The sequence below is a fragment of the Miscanthus floridulus genome, chromosome 11 (genome assembly GCF_019320115.1).
Source record: "Miscanthus floridulus cultivar M001 chromosome 11, ASM1932011v1, whole genome shotgun sequence".
Lineage (NCBI taxonomy): Eukaryota > Viridiplantae > Streptophyta > Magnoliopsida > Poales > Poaceae > Miscanthus > Miscanthus floridulus.
In genome coordinates this window covers 4,414,684-4,436,181 of record NC_089590.1, presented here as the reverse complement: position 1 = coordinate 4,436,181, position 21,498 = coordinate 4,414,684, and the positions used below count along the sequence as shown (strand labels likewise).

At 43.6% G+C, this 21,498-nt stretch overlaps 1 protein-coding gene across 1 annotated transcript; it reads left to right on the top strand.

Annotated features, from left to right (window-relative positions):
* Positions 1-14,266: 14,266 nt before the first annotated feature.
* On the top strand, positions 14,267-16,756 carry LOC136493041 (probable ubiquitin-conjugating enzyme E2 33). Its single transcript, XM_066489071.1, has 6 exons — positions 14,267-14,664; positions 14,767-14,821; positions 15,896-15,934; positions 16,040-16,103; positions 16,272-16,333; positions 16,413-16,756. Exons 1-6 carry the CDS (start codon positions 14,608-14,610, stop codon positions 16,505-16,507), a joined length of 372 nt encoding a protein of 123 aa, XP_066345168.1. The 5' UTR covers positions 14,267-14,607; the 3' UTR covers positions 16,508-16,756.
* Positions 16,757-21,498: the final 4,742 nt, after the last annotated feature.

Sequence of the window (21,498 nt, the reverse complement as noted above, 5' to 3'; positions counted from 1 at the left end):
CAATGGTCGAGGGTCAATATTTATACCCTAGACAAAACACGAGTCCTAGAGGACTACGATTTTACAAAGGAACCTTTAAATAAACTTGGAAACTCACGATTCCTTACCCTAAACTTTTAGAGTCCTTTACTATTACAACTTTCACCTTTTCGATCGGCCTCGCCTGCCATCTTCTGTTTTTCCCGAATGGAGTCACCGCCTTCTGGAGCAACCGACCGCAATGCATTTAGCCGACCGCTTGCTTTGTTTGCCGAATACCCTTCTTCCCGCATGTGGGTCTACCTGTCATCTTCCAGAATCGACCAAAATCCAGTGTTAACACATGCCCCCTCAATTTCGGGATAAAAGTTGTTTTATTCTGAAATTGACCACAAGCTCTTTCATCCTCCTAGGTCATCACCGTTCAAAACCGCAGCCGCTGCCCAAAAATTCAAGCTTTTAGCGCAACTTCGGACCTCCTTCAAATCTTCAATGGCGACCCAGGATGAAATCCCAGAGGTAAACTTTACTTATATTCGGCAACCTTCATTTTATTCTCCCGCTCCTCTTTTGATTTACTCCCCTCTGATTTCAATCATCTTCTAAAGGAATACAAGAGCCAGATTTTGATCCCCTATGCTGCCAACCCCGACTCCTATTTCCTCGGCCCAATGGGAAATCCTGACCCTTCTGAAATTATTGAGAAGGAAACCCAAAGAATTCCTTTCAAGTCTGGGATTACCTCGCCAAGCCGATGGCCAAACACGTTCAAGAATTGGCCATTTCCCCCAATCACCGGATGGCGTAACTGGTACAGGAGAATGCTAGAGAAAAGCAGCAGCCACTGGGAAAGTCAGGACATCAGTCATTGTCTGGAGTTATCTTTAGCAGAGACACCCAGGAATGATTCCCTTTTGATAGCAGCTTCTCATTTTTGGTCTGACGCTATCAATGCCTTTATCTTTGGTCATGGTATTATGACCATCACTCTAGCCGACGTATTCATGATGACTGGCTTGAATGTGTCATTGCCAGTATATCCCTACAAGTACAAGAGCAAAAGTAATCAAAGGGCCGTCAGCTCTGGATGTGGATGGGTCAAACATATTCAGAACTACATGAATGCATCTGGCGCCGTTTCTGACAAAGAGTTGAAAGCCTTCATGAATATGTGGCTATGCAGATTCATCTTCTGTGGAAAATCCAATGAACCAACCCTGAATCACATGGTAATGGCTGAAGACTTAGCTGCAGGTACTCAGATCCCACTAGGCAAATATCTCTTAGGGTCTGCTTATCATATGATGCATCAGATCACCCTTCAGATGCGCCAAGGTGGAGAAATTTCTTGTGTGAATGGTCCCTGGTGGCTAATTCAAATGTGGCTCCAGCTATATATGCATCAGATAACCCCTGTGAGCCTCTTCAACCTAAGTTTTCCCTCAGTTAACTATGCTGAAGGCAGCACAGCAAAGGTTAAGGCTTGTCAGACTTATGGGGAAGCAGCATCATCTATAAGCATTGATATAGACATTGGTCATTTCTTCAAGCTATTTTTCAAAGGATTCGGCAATGTGCTCTGGTTTCCTTACAGAGAAAATGAAAATCTGACTTTGCCCTGCAAGTTTAGCTATGAAATCGGTTGTTCAGGCCAAGAATCCACGGAGATTTTCAACTCCTTCATCAAACCTTGCACTCTGCCAGCCGAATTTCATCATGGGAGATTAGTACAATCCACCTATGAATTCTATTATCCAAACATGGTGGCCAGACAATTAGGATGCGGCCAACTGCCTCCAAAATTCCTCTTCTCAACAATCATAAAGTCAAGGGAAGTAATAACAGAAGGAATGGAAGCCAAGAAGGTCTTTGAATTAGGATGGGAGTTGCCAATATACGAACCATCTCCATTTGGGCTAATAGATGTTGCTCATCCCTTCTTTGTTTCTTGGTGGCAAGAATGGCATGCTCATATTTTCAATATATCAGTTCATTCTTTATGCAAAAACTTGCAACCCGATTTTGCTTCTGACAGTGAGGTAATTTCATTATGCCCATCATTTCTTGTTCTTGAATCCACTTCTTACTTTAACATCTGGTCATGCACAGGATCTTGAGTTTACTCCCCCAGCCAAAGCAATCCAGTACTATTCGGCTGGTCCCAAGCCTGCTCTGGGGTTTGATGCTCCAAACTTAAAGGAATTCATGAAAACTTCTGCAACTTTGGATTCAGCACCTCTAAAGGCACTCATGAGAACTCCTGCTACTTCAGCTGCTGCATCTTCGAGAGGAAAAAGCAAAAGGAAAACACCTGAAAGTTTTCTCTTACCCAAAAAACCAAGGACCAAGAAAGCCAGATTATCCCTTAAGGCATGAATCTTTTGTTTTCTTATCAGGTCAACCATCTCACTTAGCAGTAAGCCTGACTACCTCTATATTCATTACTTCATTGCAGCCACAAGTCGAAATTCCAACACTGAGCAATACCTCAGCGCCTGCAGAACCAACCCCTAAAGTTTCTACTGAAGATGAAGAAATTCATGATAGCGAAATTTCAGAGACTCATGAAGCTGAAGGTTCAAAGGCTCATAAACCTGATGAGACTATAGGTAACATTGTTCAACCAATTCTCCTTCTCTTTCTTTTTAATAACATCTATTCTCTTACGCTCATTATCATTTACTTCACTGAAAATAGATGAAATCTTAGATGAACTGGCAAGGGAAACCTCTCCTGATCAAGCTCCAAACCTGTCCCCTCTGAATCTTCAGCCAAGTTCCCCATCAAGCCAGGGTATAACCCATCCCGATGATCAACCAGCTCAGCAGGTAATTCCTTGTTTCACACTATATTTTAGCAAAATTACCCAGTCGGCTAACACCTTCTTTCTTTTCTTTTCTTTAGAAGAACATCACTAAACCGACCACCAGTTACTCCTTCTCTATTGAGGACTACATCATTGAGAAAGGTGAAGAAATTACTTCCCACCAAACCTTATCGCTGGAAAATCAGGCCCGGCTAAAAGAGGTGATCATTCTGCTAAACAAGGATACCATCAGTCTAGTTCAGGATGCAGACCAGATAAAAGACCTCCTCGAACTCATTGATCAAGATATCCCCTCTGCTCTCAAGGCCCCCCTAGAATCTGCAGCCCATCTTGATGACCATTTTGCTATGGTGAGAAGGGCAACCAAAAATATATCTTCGAGGACCGCTCTGCAGAAGGATAGATCTCTGAAAAAGCTGGAGATTAAAGATCTTCACTCTCATATCCAGACTACGAGAAATTCCTTGGCAACCTTGGAGCCTGAACTGAAAACCATGGAGGATGAAAAAAGCAGACTAGAAGCTCAACTAGCCGAACTGAATGCCAAAATTCAGTCTCACAGGGCCCATATAACTAACTTGCCGAAGAACATAGAAGCAGCTTCACTAAAGATAGCTTCGACCATCAAAGAAGATCAGCAGATCAAAACTAAGTTATCCAGCATCCAGAGTTCTGAAGATGAAGATCAAAAAGTGCTAGATAACGTTAGCCGAATCAGGACTGAGGCTATAGATGCAATCAATCATCTTCTGAACCAGTAGACATTGGGTTTGTAATAAACTTAAGTGTGATATCTTCTTTTCCTTGATTAACCAGCTTTATGTTCACTTATTTTTATTCATTCGAAAGCAATCGGCCCCTTTCCCTTTAATTACTCGATTAGAATGTAGCCGATTGTCTCCATTCTTCCGATAGCCGAACGAATCCAATTCAAATATTGTGAGGGTATAACCGAACAATGTCGGCTCCAACAAACCAGGGAGATATTCAAGCGACGTTCGACTTAACCCATGCCTGGCCCAGCCCAGCAACGGCCCAGCCGAAAGGGAAAAAACCTACTCCGCCGTTCGGGATTCTCGCCCCACAACCCCGTGGAATTCGCCACGATCCTTCGCTTCGGCTTATAAATAGACCTTTCCGTTAGCCTTCATCGCTATCTTCGCCTTAGCGTTCTCACATCCGTCTCCTCCACTTCCTTCGTTCGATTCATTCCAGAAGAAAACCCTAACCTCCATCAAAGCAAATGACGAACAGTGGCAACCGTGGCAAGCGTCCTGCCGATGGAGAGGCTGAAGGAAGCAGAGCATCGCGCTGCCGGCGTCGTGGGTATGATTCGGCTCTTTGCCCCCTTTGCAATTTCCTTGTTCATCTCTTAATTTCGATTTTTCCTTCCTCACTGATCAGGATAAGGGTCATCAGCTCCAGTCAATACCATCTCCTTCCCCCGGTGACGGCAGCTCAACCGGGAACTCCATCATCCGGCTCCTCCGGGTCTTCCAGCTCTTCAAGTTCTTACCATTCCAATCCTTGGGGTTCGGCAGAACCAGCAGATGCACACCATCCATACTCTCACGAGGAGGCACTCAAGTTTCGCCAGGAGAGGGACGAAGCCCGGGAGGAGCTAGGCGACGTCTCCAAGAAGTTCGGCATCGACCAAGCCGAATGGGAGGACCAGCGGAAGCAATTCTGCGACGCCATCACCGGTTTGATATCTTCATTTAGTTTTATCATCCTGACTTCCTTTGCTTGCCGACCCATTTCTTCTTTTCTGCCCAGCTCTTTCCGCGGAGAATGACCGCTTGAAGACGGCGGCGAACAAGATTGCCGACAAGGTGAATGCTCAGGGGGAGACATCCGAGGCACGCCTTGATGCTGTGGACGGCCGCATTGATCAGGCCGTCATCCAAGGTGTGCACCTCGGTGCTTCTCTCGGGCTGGCGGCAATGACCTCCCAAACCAACGAGGACTACTCCTCTCAGCCAGTTGGCTTCGTTGGAGGACGCCCGGACGAGGTCGACGACATCGATGAGCGTCTGGAGGCCTACGACGATCATGCTGCTGCCCTTGCCGAAATCACAAACCCCCAATCCGTCCTCAACAAGTTATTTGAGGAGTAGTTTGTATTAGGATGAACTTTTATAAATAATCTCGTCCTTTGGAATAATATTCACCTCTTTGACTCTTTTCGGTAAAATTCCACTTGCGACTGTCAGAAAGATGCTGAAAACAACCCAGTTTTGGATAAACATTCTTGTGCTAGAGGCGATGCAAACTGCATCGGCTATTTTGTGCTAAAGGCGATATGAACGATATCGGCTATTCTCAGCCTTGTATCCGATCTTTAGGTTAAAGGCGATTTTCTCTTTGTCGGTTTTTCTGATTTACATTCATGAACCAACCTCAACACTGGGGTAGTATTTCTTAAGAAATCTTCCATTGATAGCTCTGGTAAACCCCTCCCCAAATAAAGTCTTCAATATGTATGCATTGCCAGGTACACATTCTACTATTCGGAAAGGACCTTCCCAATTTGGAGACCATTTGCCGAACGCTCTATCCTTTGTTCCAACTGGCAATATAGTTTTCCAAACCAAATCTCCTTCTGCGAATTGCTTCAGCCTAACCCTTTTGTTATAATACCTGGCAACGCGTATTTTATTTTTCTCAATATTTTCCAATGCCTTGAGACGAATCAAATGTAAATCTTCCAATTCATCCATCATCAGATTCTTATAATCTTCACCTGCCAATTCTTTCTGTAACACAACTCGCCTTGAATCTGACCGTAATTCCCATGGTAGTACGGCATGATGCCCATAAACCAGTTCATAGGGAGACGTTTGAGTGGATCCATGACAAGCCATTCGGTAAGCCCACAGTGCTTCACTAAGAACCAAGTGCCATCTCCTTGGTTTTTCATCAATCTTTTTCTGAATGATTTTAATCATAATCTTATTTGATGCTTCTGCCTGACCATTAGCTTGTGCATAATAAGGAGAAGAATTATACAACTTAATCCCCATACTTTCGGCAAAGTCACAGAATTCTGAAGAAGTAAACTGAGTTCCTTGATCAGTTGTTATAGTCTGAGGAATCCCGAATCTGTGAACTATATGTTCCTTAACAAAACTGATCATATTTTCTGACGTTACCTTCTTCAAAGGGATAGCCTCTACCCACTTGGTGAAATAATCCGTGGCCAAGAGTACAAATTTGTGTCCCTTACTAGAAGGAGGATTGATCTGACCAATTAAATCTATACCCCATCCTCTGAACGGCCAAGGCTTGATTATAGGATTCATAGCAGACGCTGGAACTTTTTGAATATTGCCGAATTTTTGACAATTGTGACACCCTTTGTAATATTCAAAACAATCTTCCAACATAGTTGGCCAAAAATAACCAGTTCTCCTAATTATCCACTTCATCCGATAAGCTGACTGATGTGCACCACACAATCCTTCGTGAACCTCATACATCACTTTCTTGGCCTCTTCTTGACTTAAACATTTGAGCAATACTCCATCGATGGACTTGTAATATAACTGATCATCAAGAAACACAAATTTGAGAGCTTTGTACCTGAGTTTTCGGGAAACCTTTTGAGATGGATTTTTCAGATAATTGGTAACTTCGCATCTCCAATCACCATCTACTGGATCAGTATTTAAAACATCTTCCTCCATAGCAAAAACTTCCCGACTCTCTCGATATCCAGAAGCAGCTTGAGCTAATTTATTTGCTTCTTCATTGTACTCTCTAGGGATATGATGCAAGGTCACCATTAGAAAATTCTTCAAAAGTTCTCTGCACTCTTCATAATATTCTCTTAACACATTGTTCTTGCATTCATACTGATCATTTAGTTGATTAATCACCAACTCAGAATCCCCAAAGATTTCAACAGCAACGGCCTTTACTTCTATAAGAAGCTGAAGCCCTCTAAGCAATGCTTCATACTCTGCCTGGTTGTTAGTAACATGAAATTCAATAGGAACTGCATACTCAAAAGCTTTTCCTCGTGGGGAAATCAAAAGAATACCAGCACCACCACCTTTGCTACAAGATGATCCATCGAAGAACAAGGCCCAAGGCACAATGCTTATCGCCTCAACAGAAAGATCCCGATGTTGGGTAATAAAATCGGCAATAACTTGACCCTTTACCGCCTTTGCCGATTCATATCTTAAATTAAATTCCGACAACGCTAGAATCCATTTGCCAATTCTTCCATTCAAAATCGGCATTGATAGCATATGTTTGATTACATCAAAACTAGAAACCACCACACATTCGGAATTCAACAAATAGTGCCGAGATTTGGTACATGAGTAATACACACATAAGCAAAGTTTTTCTGCAGCCGAATACCTTGTTTCCGGGTCTAACAGCTTTCGGCTAAGATAAGCTATGACTCTTTCTTTTCCTTCAAACTCTTGCATAAGGGCCGATCCTATCGTCAGGCTATCGGCCGCTACATACAGCTTAAAAGGCTTGTCAAGTTGCGGAGGTACCAGCACAGGTGGAGCCTTCATATATTGCTTGATTTCATCAAAAGCCTTTTGTTGTATGTCACCCCATACAAATTTTTGATCCTTCTTGAGCTTTAATAAAGGAGAAAAGGGCAAAACTCTCTCTGATAGATTGGATATGAATCTTCTTACAAAGTTGATTTTGCCTAACAATGATTGTAATTCCGTGAGATTAGTTGGTGGCACAACTTTGTCTATCGCTTCCATGCTCTTTTTCCCAACTTCAATTCCTCCTTTATGAACTAAAAATCCCAAAAACTCACCAGCCGAAACTCCAAAGGCACATTTGTTTGGATTCATCTTCAAGCCATGCTTTCTTGTGCACTCCAGAGCCTTTCTTAAATCGGCTAAATGTCTTTCATGATCTCTAGATTTGACTACTACATCATCGATGTAGATTTCTACAATCTTGCCGATCAGCTCGTGAAAAATATAATTCATAGCTCTTTGATAAGTTGCACCGGCATTCTTTAACCCAAACGTCATGACTATCCATTCGAACAAACCAATATGACCAGGACATCTGAAAGCTGTTTTCGAAATATCTTCTATTGCCATAAAAATTTGGTTATAGCCAGCATTACCATCCATGAAACTAATGACTTCATAACCTGCTGCTGCATCTACCAGCAAATCGGCAACTGGCATTGGGTAACCATCCATAGGAGTAGCCTTATTAAGATTTCTGAAATCTATGCAAACTCTCATTTTTCCATTTTTCTTGTATACCGGTACTATATTTGAAATCCACTCTGCATACTTGCATGGCCGAATGAAGTTTGCTTCTATTAACCTTTCAACCTCTTTCTTCACATCGGCCAATACTTCCTCTTTGTATATCTTCCTTGGAGGTTGTTTATAAGGACGAAATCCAGGTTTAATGGGTAATCGATGCTCAACAATGGAACGATCCAATCCAGGCATTTCCGTGTAATCCCAAGCAAAACAATCTTTAAACTCTTTCAACAAATCTATCAACTTTGATTTATATTCTGGGTCTAACTTTGCACTAATATACATCGGCCTTGGCTTAGATCCATCACCAACATTAATTTCTTCCAATTTATCAGCCGACATAAAACCACGTCCCAACTTTCCTTTGTTGCCATCGACGGGATTTCCCATTAAAAATTGCTATGAGAGCCGACTGCTTGGATCGGCTGTTGGCCTTCGCTGAAAACATTTACAGGACCTTCTTTCCACACCTTTCCAGAGAAACAATCGATGCCCTCATACTCCCAATAGGTAGATTCTGTGGCAGCAACACTCACCGAATTATCAGCATGTACAACTTCAACATCATCTCCAATCCATTGAATGAGAATTTGATGCATAGTTGAAGGAATGCAACAATTAGCATGGATCCAATCTCTGCCCAAGAGTAGACTATATGCCCCCTTGCCATCAATGACAAAAAAGGTGGTAATCAGAGTTTTTGACCCAATAGTCAACTCGACATGGATAGCACCTCGGGTATCAGAAGGATTGCCAGCAAAATCCCTAAGCACCATGTCAGTTTTCAACAATTCTTCATTAGTCATCCCAAGTTTCCTGAAGGTAGTATAAGGCATGATATTGATAGCAGCCCCTCCATCAACAAACATCTTGGTCAAAGGCTTGCCATTGACATATCCTTTTAAATAGAGTGGTCTCAAGTGACGATTCTTGATTGGTTTGTCAAAAACAGCTTGCTGTGTTAATACAAGCTGAGCCATCAAATCCTGACATTCACTTTCATCAAAATCAGAGTACACCTCTTCTTGGACATCTTGACTTTCGGGAGCTATAAACTCTGATGGGAGGAAGAAAGCCATGCAAGCATTAGCCGAAGGACCACATCCATCAGGCTTCTTTTTAGGACGCCATATTTGCTTTGTTTCGGTAACTTCCAGTTCCAACTCCCTATTCCTCAACCGTTGCACTCTTCTTTTCTGACTTTTCCTCAGGCCTGGAGGACACCACTGTCCTTTTTGCCATACGTATTTATAGAAGTCAGCTTCTTCATCATGCACTCTATCATGAATCCAACCTGAACCTGCAACTCTTTTCCTTTGCTGATTCTCAAAGCCACCTATTTTTAAGCGCCGATCATCTTCAGGAACCTTCGTTCCAAGTCTTTCATAGACGGGACGGCGGTTGACTCGAGATTGCCTATACTCGGAGTACTGAGCACTACACTCCGGACAATTATTTCTTGCAGGCAACCTCAAACCTTCATTCCAACAATGCCTAAAGAACGAACAACCCCAATGAGACTGCTCCTGTTCTGTCATAGTATTCTTCTTGCTCCCTTCGGTATACTTCTTCCTCATACCTCCGGCATTCTTCCATAAACCATTGTTTCTTACGGTATTCCTTCTCTTGTTCCCTCTGCCACTTGTTTAGCAAAATACGTGATGTAACTCTGGGTTTGGAAGTTTGACCTTTCTCGGTTCGGCTACTCTGAAACCGAACTCGTTGCTGCAGCTCTTTACTGGTGACTTGCCGATCCGGGTCAACAGCACCACTCTCCTTTGCTCTATCAGAAGTCAACACTTTCACCTTGCCTTTACCTTTGAGATCATTGGCAGAGACCATATTCACAGAGAAAGAAATCATATTTTGTGGAAAAGGCTGATCATCAATTTTCATTTTGCCATCAAACCTCAAGTGTCCCTCTTGGATAGCTTTCTGGATTCGTATTCTAAACACTCGGCAATCATTGATAGAGTGAGAATTAGTGTTATGAAAGCCACAATACTTTTTGTCTTTCACTCCTTCAGGACGTAACATAGGATGTCCTTCTGGCAACTTGATGCGTCCTTCCTTTATCAACAATGCAAAAAGTCTGTCTACTTTAGTAACATCAAAATCATAGGTTCCCTTTTGTTGTTTCAACCAGCGTTGACTAACTTGGGTGGGTTCCTTTGCCCAATTTAACTCAGCTGCAGCTATCTCATCCTCATCAATATATTCAGTCGCTTCATCCAGAAAACCTTGATACACCTCATTAGTGGCATTGTTTTTCTGAAAGCGATTATCTCTCCTGAATCCTTGGGCTTGATTACTCATAGCTGCTAAACGCTGTGCAAGTTGGCCAAGATCATCAAACTCTAAACCGAACAACTTCTCCCTGATATTCGGCAACATTCCTGCTATAGCTATTCCAGGTAGTTGATCATCTGGTAAATTTAGAGAATAACACATATTCTTGGTCTCCCTAAATCTGCGAAGATACTCCAATGGTGTCTCATTCGTTCTCATCCTCAGACTCATGAGATCAACCAACTTCTTCTCATTAGTACCCGTATAGAAATATGAATGAAAACTTCTGCTCTAGTTCTGCCCACGTACCAATGGAATGAGCTGGTAGAGACGTGAACCATGTGAAAGCTGGTCCTGTAAGAGACAAAAGAAAATATCGAATTCGCCAAGCTTCATCTGAAGCAGCCTCTCCAAGCTGCATTAAGTACCGACTGACGTGCTCTATGGTACTAGTATCATCTTGACCAGAAAACTTGGTCAATCTGTTGGAGGCTTCACCCTTGGAGGCAACGCCACTCTGTTGTACCATTCTGGATAAGGAGACTTGTATGAATAGGATTGATTCTTTGGCTTCAAGCCGAACTGATTTTGCATCATATCAGCCATCCTGTGCATCAAAACATCAATGCCTGGATCCTAATTTCCTTGTACTTGCACTCCAGAAGGCAATCCTGAAACACTTCTATACCCTGGATTTGGCACAGCATTGATAGCATTGTAATCAGTAAATTCCTGATACCCATCTCCATACATATTCTTCTGCAATCTGTTTGATGCTGGAGAAACTCTATAAGCTGAAGGTGGCACTTCTCCCGTGGTACCAAATGTTACTTGGCCATAGGTGGGATGTGATTGCTTTTCAGTGTGAGTCAATCCACCTATATTTGAAGGCGACGCTACTTCTTTTCCAACAGGCTTCTCTTGATGCTTTGGAACATTGAAAAGCGTCGGTCCACTGAGTGGTCCAACATTTTCTTCGAAATATTTATCAACCATTGGACCAAAAGTACTGATCATGATTGCCCGAAAGGTATTCAGAAAAGCTGTGTGATGATTTGTCATGGTTTCTCCCATAGCTTTATAGACCAGGGCTGTCATCTTCTGAGCATCCTCCTCTTCAATGTAATCAGTTTAATGCGGAAGAAGAACCCTTGGCATTGATTGCTTTCGAAATACTTTATTGCTCTTGTTTTTGGAAAAAGACATCAAGCATTTCCGTTGGTATTGCTCACATGCTTGTAGCACTAAATCCTTATAATTATCTGGCAATTCTGCCATGCTTACATCTAGAACATGATCATTGTTGATCTCAGATGCCATCTTAAACTAGCAGATTGTCCCACCGGGCGTGCCAAAAAGTGTGTTGACACAAAATGTGACGCACTGTGCCTCACACACAGCAAGCCGAAAAGCGTAGCTTCAATCGGGTTCCCGGGTGTTTCGTTATCCGGAAGCGTGCCAGTCAGTTTAACCTGAAAACTAACAAGGGATAAACAATTAAATGTCAAACTGGAACATGTCGGGTAATACCAGACAGTTCCACATATATGGCCCTGAAGCCACTTACAACGACATACAGCTATAGAGAGCTGTCTGCCAATGAGTTCATAATCTGTTTCGGCTAATCATAAAATAAATGCACGTGGAGACCTGATTGCCGAATACACGTGCATGGGAAGACATGTTTGAACAAGTGAAATTAATTATGAGTTAAGGCATAACCAAGCTTGGCAATCCAGCCAAGTTGGGGTCCATGAAGAAGGAACGTGCAAATAAAAACGATTAAACCAATCTAAAACCTGCATCTGCCGCACGACACCTGGTTTCGTTGAGGCTTAAACATGATTAACATGCATGAACCCGCGACATGTAACAATCTAGATTAAAATAATTCAGCCATTATGAGCATGTTATCTATTTGCAAAGGCAATATAAAAGGCGATGATCTTTGAAGCACGAATAAAACCAAGAGAGAGAGAAGGCCAAACAATATCAATCTAAATTGGGCAGAAGTGTGTTACAAATATAAAAAAGGTTTAAAACATGCAACACTGGATAACTTAATGAATCTATTTAGATTTGCCATATCTAATATAGAGCCGATAACTATCTCGCTTTCACTAAGCATATTGAGTAAACGCCTGCCGCACGGTATCTACTCATACACAAAGCATAAGCAAAGACTTCTTGATTGTCAAGCAAAGATCCGCCGCACGACCATTAAAACAAACAAGACTACTTGCATCACGTCTAAATCCACCGCATGATACTAAACATGATAACAAGGTTGTCGGAACTTACGGAGGTCGACGGGTCGATGACTCCTCTCGAAGAACTCGACGACACGACAAAAGGACTCGAAAGTTGGCGCGGGGCCGGTTGTATTGATTTGGTTGTGAACCCTTATTACAATGGTCGAGGGTCAATATTTATACCCTAGACAAAACACGAGTCCTAGAGGACTACGATTTTACAAAGGAACCTTTAAATAAACTTAGAAACTCACGATTCCTTACCCTAAACTTTTAGAGTCCTTTACTATTACAACTTTCACCTTTTCGATCGGCCTCGCCTGCCATCTTCTGTTTTTCCCGAATGGAGTCACCGCCTTCTGGAGCAACCGACCGCAATGCATTTAGCCGATCGCTTGCTTTGTTTGCCGAATACCCTTCTTCCCGCATGTGGGTCTACCTGTCATCTTTCAAAATCGACCAAAATCCAGTGTTAACAAAAACCATCACATTTGGAGTTAGTATGAGGGAGAACAACTAGTTACAAAGTTTACCCATAGATTAAAAAGAGAAATCACACTATTCTAGATGATCCTTACATGATCATAGTGAACAGTGTGATTTCTCTTTTTAATTTGTGGGTCAACTTTGTAACTAGTTGTTCTTCCTCATACTAACTTCAAATCTGATGATTTTTTTCCTAAAATTTTCTAAAATCATTCTCTATCAATTTATTTTGTTGGTTTTGTCAATATATATATATATGAAAAGTTTGAGCAATTTAAATTTTGAATTTAAAAAAAATGCAACTTCAGACAAGATTTTGGTACCCCAAATGATTTTAGCTGAAAAAGTGATAAATGCCAAAGTTGAATAACTCATCAAGATCTATAACTTTTGTATTGGTCATTTCTTCATATGACAAAATGGTAATGACATTGTTCACAAATATGACACATCTCTCATAAGGTTTTATAAACTATATGAGACATGTGTAAGATTAGTGAACAATGTGTGCTAAGAATTTATCAAATAAAGAAATGACCAAAATAAAAGTTGTATATATTCATGAGTTGAACAACTTTGATATTCATCACTTTTATGTTGAAATCAATTTGTGTCTCAAATTTTGGTTCAAACTTGTCGTTTTTCAAAATTTCAAATTTGAAATGTTCAAATTTTGTCAAATGACAAGATGACTAAAATAAAAGTTGTAGATATTAATGAGTTGAACAACTTTGGTATTCATCACTTTTTATGTTGAAATCATTTTGGGTCTTAAATTTTGGTTCGAACTTGTCATTTTTTAAAATTTCAAATTTGAAAGGTTCAAATTTAGTCAAATGATAAGATAACCAAAATAAAAGTTGTAGATCTTGATGAGTTGAACAACTTTGTTGTTTATCAAATTTTCATTTGAGATCTTTTATTATCCTTGATAAAAATACGATGAGATATAAACTGTTTTGAGTGTCTTTTTTTTTAAAAAAATCCGTGCGACCGTGCCCACTCCTTGCGCGGCAAAATTTCGCAAGTTGCTGTCGCTGGCCCGCGAAGGCGGAGGACATGGGGCCTTCCATCGCGTTCTGCCGTCCAGGTCATTTCCACGGCTGGGCCTCAAAAGGCAGCAGGCCTCGGCGGCCTTCTCGCGCGACTGGCTAGCAGCTAGCGGATAAAGAAGCTCTCCCTCTCGCTGAGCCCACCTACTCCCACTTGCATTCACCCGACTCCGCTGCTGTCCCTCTCCCCCGCCGTCGTCGTCGTCGGAGGCGGCGCCGCAGGAGGACCCGCGATGTCGCACTTCGGGAGGGTCGGGTCCGCCGGACATCCTTGCGCGGCCTTCTCGCTCCTCGTCCTCAACATCAGCTTCCGTGAGCGAGACCTAACCCTAGCCCCTTCAGCGCCGCCGCGCGGGCACCCTCTCTAATCGCTTCCGTGTGTTCGGGCGGGCGAGGGGGTTGCTTTAGGGTTTCGGCGGGTGCGGTCGCCGTGTAGGCGGTGGTAGGGTTTTGCCATGGCGGAGAAGGGCTGCCTCAAGCGGCTCCAGAAGGAGTACCACGCGCTCTGCAAGGTGAGCTCCGGTTGGATTGGGGTCGATTGGTGCGCGTTGCTTTGATTCGGCTTCGTCGTGGCTCGATTTCTAACGGTTGGTTTTGGTTTGGCTGGATTGCAGGAGCCGCCGCCGCAGATCGTGGCTCGCCGGCTGCCCAACGACATATTGGAGTGGCGTGAGTAGCCTCCTCCGCTGACCCTGCTACTTGTAGATTCGATTCGTTGCCTTTTGGTTGGCTAATGTTTGCAGTGAACTGGGTGTGATTGGTTGATTGTGCTCAATTTTGTCGGAAGCGATGGTGTAGGCATAACGGTTTAGGCGTAACGCGTAAAGCGTTACGTTCATGTTGGGTTTTTCGAAGTTTCTATATATGTGTGGTTGCTCCGTGCATTGCGTGATGTGCTCAGCTCATCAGCTCACTGCTTACGGTTCCTGAGCAGTGCGTGCTGCCTAGCAATTTATTGTTTAAAGTTCAATTTGTCGGATGTGAGCCTTAGTTCTGTATAGTGAGGTGAATTGAGTATACTGTTCGCTCATATAGACTAGCTCCTGGCAGTACTACACATTAGCAAGATTCAAATTCTACTGCATGTTGTGAGGGTCAATCATTGTGCATATAGAAAGTTCAGTGCCAAGAATTCTGAAAATAGGAAACAATTGTGTAACTGATTGTTGTTTTGTTTCAATCTTTCTATCTGAAAATAGACAATAGTGCATCAAGGTGTTTGCATGGCATGCTTGTGGTGCAATGTACATTTGATGCATTGGTTAGATATTTGTTCAACAATCATTTGGATATCTGGTTTAGTCGCACTATTGCCTTATCTAGTCATGTGAGAGATTGTGCTTGTTCTGCTTATGGTGCATGGCTCTGGGACTAGGCTTTGTTGTTGTTGTTGTTGTATGTGATTGCTATAGGTGTCTATGGAAAGGTTAGAAGTTTGTACTTCTTAGGTATTACACCTTCTCTGAATTTGATGGTTGCGCTTTTAATAAGTGATGCATTTATCAGTGGCAACAGAATACCCCTGGCCCTGTATTTTTGCCTCATGTATGCCTCGATGCTGAAGTGTCCTTACTCATTTGAAGCTTTGGTTTATAGTTACAATCCGTTTTATTCTTCAGATTGTATCTAGAAGGCTCTGTATTTGTCATGCTTATCTTAATGCAATACCAATTTTCTTGCTTTCTTTCAGTGCTATATTTGCCTGTTTGGTACTGACTTGTGTTTTTTTTCTTTTAATGCCAGACTATGTACTTGAAGGAAGTAAAGGCACACCCTTTGAAGGTAAAGATCATACATACTATACCGCATTATCTACTACATCCAATTTTTGTTTTGTTGCTTATAATCTCTAACAATGTTTTTCATGTTTTGATTTCCCACCTGTAGGTGGATATTACTATGGGAAGCTCAAATTCCCACCAGATTATCCTTTTAAACCTCCAAGTATCTAGTGCGGAAACCTTTAATGTTGTTAATACATGATAAATGTTTGTGTTTTAATGGCATGTTGCTTCTTATTAAAGTGTAAAGATTGAAAACTGTAACTAGAAGATTTTTATTAGATGTAGATTAAAATGCTAATTCTTTGTTTCTGTTTCTAATTTATTTAATTGTTCAGCATGACAACCCCTAGCGGCAGGTTTGCGCCACACAAAAGAATATGCCTGTCAATGAGTGACTGTAAGTTCTGAACTTGTTTGCGGATCATACCTTTTGTTATTACCTCTGAAATAATGCTCGTTATTACAATGCTTCGCAGTTCATCCTGAATCTTGGAATCCAATGTGGTCTGTTGCAAGGTACGCACATACCGATAACTGGCTACATGGTTGTAATGTGTTTTTGAAGCTATAGTGTACAATTTTTCTGCTACTGTACAATGTACAGACTCTAATTTCTGCTAGTCAAATCACTACTTTGTGGTAATCCGCAATCATTTCAACTTCTGTTGCCATGAGATGGGACAACTGAAACTGATAGGCTAGCCTTAGGACGTTGATGACAATGTGGACTTGTGGTATGGTTTGGATCAGACTTTGTAACGGTTTGGACTTTGTTTTGCATGTGGATTTGTGGATTTCTTAATGGACTATGTTATAATGATGGACTTCATAATAGACTATGTTGTAATGATGGACTTTATAGTGCATAATTATGACTTGTGATGATGGTCTAAATAATGGTCTTGTGTTTGTGGATGTATATATGTATATTTGTGACGGTCAGATTCGAATTTGAATTATATATATATATGCGGTCAGATTTGAATTTGAATTATTTTTTTTTTGCTGGAAAATCCACTATAGGGGCGGTTCTTGATTGAACCGCCCTTACAAATACACACAGCAGGGGCGGCTGGTGATACAGCCGCCTTACAGAAGTCCACTACAGGGGCGGCTGAAAACACCAGCCGCCCCTACAGAGGGCACTGTAGGGGCGGCTGAAAACACCAGCCGCCCCTACAGAGGGCACTGTAGGGACCCTCTGTAGGAACACCCTGGGAAGGGCGGCTGGCGTAGCCGCCCCTATAGAGTCTCTAGAGCCGCCCCTACAGTTAAATTCTGTAGTAGTGACGGTAGCTGGCGAGGACACCGGATGCCCGAGATCTTCAGTGCGGGATTGATGGAGAAGCGCAAAGCGGCGGCGCCTGGGGCTAGCGGCGCTGGCGGCGGGGTGAGAAGTGCCGTATTTAGACTTGGGGCGGCAGCGCCTAAGGCCTAGTGGCGCCGGCGGCGGGCTCGGCAACGTCCTATTGAGGCCGAGTGGAACATGTCGCAGAAGGACAAGAGGGTTACGTCAAAGTTCCACAAGCTCAATTACTAAAATACCCTCTATAATAGATTTCTCAATTAATTAATTAGAAAATAGAAAAAGATAAAAGAATCTGGAGCTACCAAGGTACTTTCTCAACCATAGTAAAAGATCTCATCTTATAACAGTAGATGTTCTAAGATGTATAACAGATAGGGATGAAAACGGATCGGATACGAACGGATATCACTGATATTACATTTGTTTTCATATTTCTGTCCGGATTCGGATTCGAATACGGATAGTGTCAACTATGTCGGATAGGATACGATTAGATATCGACATCATAAACATGCGATTTGAGTATTCGGATACGGATACGGTATCGGATGTTGGATATCTGGACTCGGATATGGACAGATCTCAACCCCTCTAAACGGATTCGGTTTCGAATACGGTCGGAAAATATCCGTATCGTTTTCATCTCTAATAACAGATACCAATACTTAAGTTAAAAGACCTTACTACGACTCATAGAAATAGAGATAGAAGATGTACTGGAAAAGAAAAAATATATATATTAAGAGAAGATAAATATGCGAAGCGAGAATGACAACTGCGATAACTTATGAGAGTATATTAATATAAGGGTTAAGTTCAATTTACACCCTCCAACTTGCAGCAAAGTTCAGATTTTAACCTTAAACTTTAAAATCGGACAACTTTGGTCCTCCAACTCTCGAAAAAGTTCAACTTTCAACTTCGGGCGGTTTTTTTGGGTGAATAGTAACTTTTGATATTTTCGAGAGCGCCAAAATTTTATATTATTTTTTCGAGCATCTTAACGTCCTCAAATGAAAAAACTCAAAACTACAAAGTTGTATATCTCATCAAGGTCTACAATTTACATATAAAAATTATCTTCATCCGACATCGTATTGAAGGGTTTTCTATTTTTTGAAATTTGAGTCTCATCACGCGATAAAATATGGTGCTGAAATTTTATATTATTTTTTCGAGCATCTTACTCTCCTCAAATGTAAAAACTTAAAGCTACAAAGTTGTATATCTCATCGAGGTCTACAATTTACATATAAAAATTATCTTCATCCGACATCGTATTGAAGGGTTTTCTATTTTTTGAAATTTGAGTCTCATCACGCGACAAAATTGTTTCACCCGCAAGTATAAGGTAAGTATTTTAGAACGGAGGCAGTACGCTGAAATCTCTCTGATACGGAGATGTAGAAGATACCGTACCCGTGCTCTGATGGAGGCGACGGCGGTTATCAAGGGGATGAGGATGATGTAGCTGTCGATCTCGTCTTTGGTCTGCCGAAGCATGGCTCTGCCATGTCGGCGGCCATGAACATCTGCCGGAACTGGCTCGCACCCTTTTGCTGCTGGCTGCAGGACCACACGAGCACGTACCCACGGAAGAGCGCCGAGCGCAGCTCGTCCAGCGGCCACTGACGATCTCCACCTTCTTCGCCAGCTGCTGGCACAGATCCCTGTTGCGCCGCGCGGTGCGCGCCGCCTGGATGATCATCGACACCATCCCGAACGCGTCGACGCCTGTCAGCTGCATCACCCTCGCCGCCTTTCCCAGCATATCCCGACGCCATCCACTACTAAAAAAAAAAAAATTATGGCGTTTTGAAAATAGCATGGGAGGCTGGCAGATAATTCAACCGTCATTAACTGAGGCGGTCACAATCAACCGCGGTCACAATCAACCGCCTCAAAAAATAACCGCCTCCTAAAATATATTAACGGAACTGGCCCGCCTAAAAAATACATCCATTTTTTGAGGCGAGCCTCCTAACTTAACCGCCACAGAAAAAAAGGCCGAGGCCCAAATAGGCCCAGATCGAGGCCCGATAGGCGCCTCCACTATAAATATGCAACTTAGGGTTTCAGTCGGCAGTCCACTCACCTCACCCTCTCTCGAGCGAGCGAGCTGCTGCCGAGGCCTGATAGCGCGCCAACTCCCTCTCGTGAGCGCGCCACCACCTCCCTCTCGCGACTCCTTCTGAGCAGCGCCGCCACCCTCTCCTCCTCCCTCTCCCTCACCGAGCAGCGCCATCATCCTCCCCTTCCTCCCTCTCTCTCAAGCCCCTCCCTCCCCTCCCCTCCCCGGCTCCTCTCCCGAGCTCCTCCCACAACGAGGCGGCACTGGCGGCACGGGCGTGGCGGGCCGGCGGTGCGGGCAAGGCGGTGGCGCTCCTTCGGCGTGGGCACGGGCGAGGTGGCGGCCGACGAGATCCGGCCTGAGGAGGTGGCGGCCGGTGACTTCCCGCGTGAGGACGCGCCCTCCTCGGCGCGTCCTTCTCCGACGATGGCGCCCTGCGGTGGCGCGCGAGGAAGGTTTGGTCCTTCTTCGACGACGGGTCTGGATACGGCCGCGGCGGGTCTAGATCCGGCCATGGCGGGTCTATATCCGGCCACGGCGGGTCCAGATCTGGCAGCGGGGAGGCCGGATCCGGCTCCGGCGAGCGACGGCAGCGACGGCTCATGGATGGGCTCGGCAGGCCCGTGGATGGGCTCGGCGGGCCTGTCCACGGGTTTTTTTTTTCTTCTATTAACCGAGGGAGGCATTTGAACCGTCTTGGTAAAGGTTTGATTTATCGTGACCTTTACATCGAAGCGGTTGCAATGCCCGCCTCGGTTAATCCAGTTTTCCCGCCTCACAAAAGTTTTTCAGTAGCAGTGATCTTGTTGCGCCGATCCTATCACTTGGCGAATCAGTTAGCTGCATGCCACCATAATCAATGTAGGACTAGGAGTAAACTGAATGCAAGCTCATCAAATAAAATACAGGAGGCAGAGCTCAACCGTCAGTTTGCAGCTGGTCTTGTTGAGCTCTTCTTCTCCTCCGACGATGGTACTGTCCTACCGAGAGCTGAGATTTCCTGTCGTTCTCCTTGTTCTGAGAGGTATGATCTCAAACGATTCCGCAATAATAACCGTAGTTAGAACGCGTTCCACACCACCGGAAGCTGCAAGGAACATTTCTGCAAAAGTAAAGATAGTGCGCGTGCGTTAGAACAGGGGAAGTGCCGCCAATAATTGGCATCGACACTTCAAGAGTCAACATCACAGAGTTAGACATGATAATTCCTTGAGTCAGGTCATGAAAAACGCCACCAAAAAATACTCGGCCCGAGACCGCCATGGGCCGATGCAAAAGATTTAACCTTGGCCCGAGCCGGCGGGCCACCGGCTGACCTAATGACCCGGCATTGGGGCGCCGCCGCTGCCGCGCTGCTCCACGAGCGCCACAGCCGTGGGCACCTGCTGCCCCTCCGCACTGCCGCCGTCATGGCCTCCAGCAAGCCGACGTCGTAGTTGGGAGAGAGTAGGCTGAACTCGTGACAAGGGGAGGAGGGCGAGACCGCGAGAGGCCGTGCTCGTGGCTTGGGGAGACGGGAGAGGGAGGGAGGTGCTAGCGTCTGAATGGGCGGACAGCAGCCTCCGTCCGATGGTTCCCAACCAATGAACTCCCGCCTAAGGAGCGCGTGGGAATAATTACCCACTACTGTCGAGAGACTACTACTGTCGAGCGACAGCGGCGGCTGAGACTGAGAGGAGTCCGTGAGGTTGAGAGGTAGGGTTACAAAATTACCCACTGGGCTTTTATATGGGCCACGATGGATTGGCGTATCAACAGATGATTATGATGATTTATGTTTTTATTTGGATCCATTTGACCTCCCACTGCATTGAGGCATCTATACACTGTGCTCCTTCGAGATCTACTTTTGAAACGTCCAAATGAAACACTTGTAACATACGTCTAAAACAGATGAACACTTGAAACATGCATGTATAGTCATAGCAATATATGCAACATTCAGATATACCTTTGCAATGTTTAGATAAAACAATTGCAACGTAACTCTAAAACATCTAAAACACTTGAAACATATATGTACAGTCGTAGCAATATATGCAACATCCAGATGAAACACTTGAAACATACGTCTAAAACATCCGAAACACTTGAAGCATAGGCTTTGCAACATGCGTATATTGTCAATGCAACATCCCAGATCAACTTTTATAACATCTAGACAAAACACTTGAAATATAAG